The following is a 3,400-nucleotide window of genomic DNA, read 5'->3' on the forward strand; positions in this document are numbered from 1 at the left end:
GCTCTGGGCTGATGGCTCAGAGCCTGGAGCCTGTTTCAGATTCTGTGTCTCCCTCTCTCTCTGCCCCTCCCCCGTTCATGCTCTGTCTCTCTCTGTCCCAAAAATAAAAAACGTTAAAAAAAAAAAAAGTGATGCAACCAAATACGGAGATTGGAAATATGCAAATGTATGGGACGCAGAGATCAAGCAAGATTCATTGAAGGAGCACTGGGTCAGAACCCTGCAATGAATCAGAGGAAATCTCCTATTCTTTCTGGAAAGAGGCACTCTTTTTAAGAAGGAGGCAGGATCTGCAATGGCCTAGGGTGGGGGGCGGGGGGGATGGGTTGAAGTTTGCAGAAGGGTGATTGCATGCCAGCGACGTGGTCAGCCAGAGCAGAGGCACCGGTGACAGGAAGGCAAAGGAAATATTTCAGGAAGAACAGGCAGTCCAGTTTCACTGGGATACATAATTTGCAAAAAAGGGAATCAAATCTGATAACCCTTGGAAAATAAGCTCAGGTCCCCTGGGGGATTCCTGCAGATTTTCCTGTGTTTGAATTAAAGGTGAGTCCAGTGACACTTTCTAAGCTATCAGTTTGGTAACAATGACCACAATAACCAGAAATTAAAAAAAAAAAAAATCAAGCTTCTAATTGTTTTGAGAAAAATATTTAATTTGATTTTGCTTCTACAAACTTCCAGAAGGCATCTCACAACACTTTACAACACTCCCATCGCGTTTCTGGATTTTTTATTTCTTTCTTCGGCAGCACTTTCGGCCGCTGAGAGAGCATCGGCCGATTTGCTCCTCCTTTGGAAGGCAGGTTAGCAGAGCGCACCGGCCGCTTCTCAAACTGCAAAACTGCTTCTGCAGGAGGCTTATAATTCCTCCATTTCCTGTAGCGAAAAAAACAGGACACATGGAAGGCTTGGTCCAAGCACAAGGCTTTTGGAATTACCCAAATAACTGGTCTGCTACCTTTCTTGTATCCCCCCCCCCCGCCCCCCCAGCCTCTCCTGCCCTCAATATACACTTCTATTTAGGGTCGGGTAGTTGGAAAGTGAATTCAGTTATAATCCTAGTTGTATACCTCATGGGGTGAACATGCACATTTCTTCCGATTAAGAAATGAGAAAACAGGGGCGCCTGGGTGGCGCAGTCGGTTAAGCGTCCGACTTCAGCCAGGTCACGATCTCACGGTCTGTGAGTTCGAGCCCCGTGTCGGGCTCTGGGCTGATGGCTCGGAGCCTGGAGCCTGTTTCCGATTCTGTGTCTCCCTCTCTCTCTGCCCCTCCCCCGTTCATGCTCTGTCTCTCTCTGTCCCAAAAATAAATAAACGTGGGGAAAAAAAATTAAAAAAAAAAGAAATGAGAAAACACATGGTATAAAGATACTGGTTAGGATTTGGTAGATGCCAATTTGTAATTTCCTTTTTAAATAAAATATTATTCTAATCACTATTAATCACTCAAGGGAATTGTTTGTTTTTCTTTTATTTTAGGGTATCTTTTTTTTTTTAATTACCCTTTTTTTTTTTTTTTCTATAAAATGAGAAGTAAAGTAGGGGAAGGACTAAGCAACCAGTCAACTGGGCTTCTATGGGCCACAGCTCAGCTGAGGACCACCGAGGTGGCCGTGGGGAAGGGGCGTGGCCACTGGGAGCACCCAAGGGTTGGGGTGGTCGTGGTCCCCTGGGTCTCAAGAGGCCCAAAGACTCTACTGGGAACCAGCAAGCTAGTAACTGGGAGTCTGTGCTTCTGAGTTCAGATTAAATCAGTCTTTCCTGTTGGTGTTAAAGGTTTTTGTATCATTCTCTTTATGTCTCATGAACAAGTAAAACCATCTTTCCATGAAGGAGTGGTCTTTGTGAGCAATGTAGTCTCTGAGGAGTGGATCAGAAAAGACTGAGAAAACTGCTTCAAGGTCCCTGATGATTCTCAACAGAAAAAAAAATGGTGATGTCTGTTCCCATACAACAAATCTCCTTGGTCTAAAGTTCCCTGGAGGATGGGGAGGGACTGACCTCTTTGCAACTGTTTCAACCCGCTCACCTCCCGACCCATCTTACCTGGAACAGGCATCAAGAACAGGAAGGGCAACACGAAGAGGAGATAATAGATTCTCATGGCCGGCAGGCTTCGCAGCACGCTGAGACTGGGTGGGAAGGTGTGTTCGTCCACTTTATAAGGATTGCAGGACACAGCCATAGGTACAAGTAAGCAACGGCTGCAATTCCTGTAATAGTACAGTGATGACAATATGACGTGTTTCCTGATGCTTCATGCCAGTGTCTCTTACCCCACAGACCACGCCCACTCACCCCAAGTTAATTGCAAACCTAAAGGGTGAAGCAAACTTGATGTGAGCACACAGCCATCCCGATGCCCTCTAGGCATCAGGTCCAGGTCTGGCTCAGAGCTGGTTATAGATATGGGTGGGAAAGACCACCTCCTCTTGGGAGCCGTCCTAGGGCATGTAGTCTGGAGCTGCCTTGTCCCCACTGTGGTATTTATGAGCCTTCTTCTTAGAGCCCTGGGTGAATCTGAAGCTCACCCGGGACCAAAGCAGTCCAGCTTTGGACATATTCAGAATCTAGGTGTAAACTCAGGTTGGGTCACATCCTAAGCCTGCACAGGTATGCCTGAAATTGAGATAGAATGGGATCAGCTTCCAGGTAGGAGAGGGAGGAGAAATGGGGCACTTTCCAGAGTCCCTGACCCTATGCTCCTTGGCGTGTGATGCAGGACAATAACTTGGGTGAAACACGGCTTACATGTCATCATTATCTGAAAACTGTCAAATTCATGAGTCAAGGTGTCTCATTTTCCCTCCTCAGAGAAGGAAAATGCTGGGATGATGTATTCGGTGGACTGGCACCTCTTCCTTGTTGATGACACTCCCTATACAAATGAGGCCATGGGAAGGCACATTTAAGACTTCTAGTTATTCATGGCTCAAGAGCATTCAAGGAAGTCCAGAGATCAGGTGATTTCTACTGGATATTAATTTGATGTCTAAAGGGCCAACTTTTTTTTTTTAATGATTACACTTAAATATTAAGGAATCCATCAGTGGGTTATATTTGTCAATAGACTGTTTAATTGGGACCTGAAGTCACCATGATATTGCCTGGCTGTTGCATTGTGCGAATGCACTTAAAACAGATCCACTGAGGTCCCGGAGTATATTAGTTCTGGGACTGTGTATTTGGGATCTTGGTGCACTCATCGGGTTCTGTAAACACACTCTGAACCCCTCCTATCGATACAGACAAGTGCCATGTGCTTGGGGTCACATAAGCCATAGACGGGGGAGTTCTGATAAGTGTCATAGTAAGGGCTCCAGCACAGGGCTGTGGAAAGGTGGAAGAAAGAGTAAAAGGCAGGTTTAGATAATTTAAAAACAGTTTGGACTTGT

At 45.8% G+C, this 3,400-nt stretch overlaps 1 protein-coding gene across 1 annotated transcript; it reads right to left on the reverse strand.

The window, feature by feature from the left end:
• Positions 1-728: 728 nt before the first annotated feature.
• LOC115511628 (beta-defensin 103A-like) lies at positions 729-2,109 on the reverse strand. Its single transcript, XM_030311958.1, has 2 exons — positions 2,052-2,109; positions 729-879 (listed from the first exon to the last, which is right to left on the reverse strand). The coding sequence occupies exons 1-2, from the start codon at positions 2,107-2,109 to the stop codon at positions 734-736; spliced, it is 204 nt and encodes a 67-aa protein (XP_030167818.1). The 3' UTR covers positions 729-733.
• Positions 2,110-3,400: the final 1,291 nt, after the last annotated feature.

Source organism: Lynx canadensis, chromosome B1 (assembly GCF_007474595.2).
Source record: "Lynx canadensis isolate LIC74 chromosome B1, mLynCan4.pri.v2, whole genome shotgun sequence".
NCBI lineage: Eukaryota > Metazoa > Chordata > Mammalia > Carnivora > Felidae > Lynx > Lynx canadensis.

Bases quoted from the DNA above. Each gene is read 5' to 3' on its own strand.
- LOC115511628 (XM_030311958.1), bottom strand. From the start codon at position 2,109: ATGAGAATCTATTATCTCCTCTTCGTGTTGCCCTTCCTGTTCTTGATG. The intron at 880-2,051 runs GTAAGATGGGTC...TTTTCGCTACAG, and splicing joins GTTCTTGATGCCTGTTCCAG to GAAATGGAGGAATTATAAGC.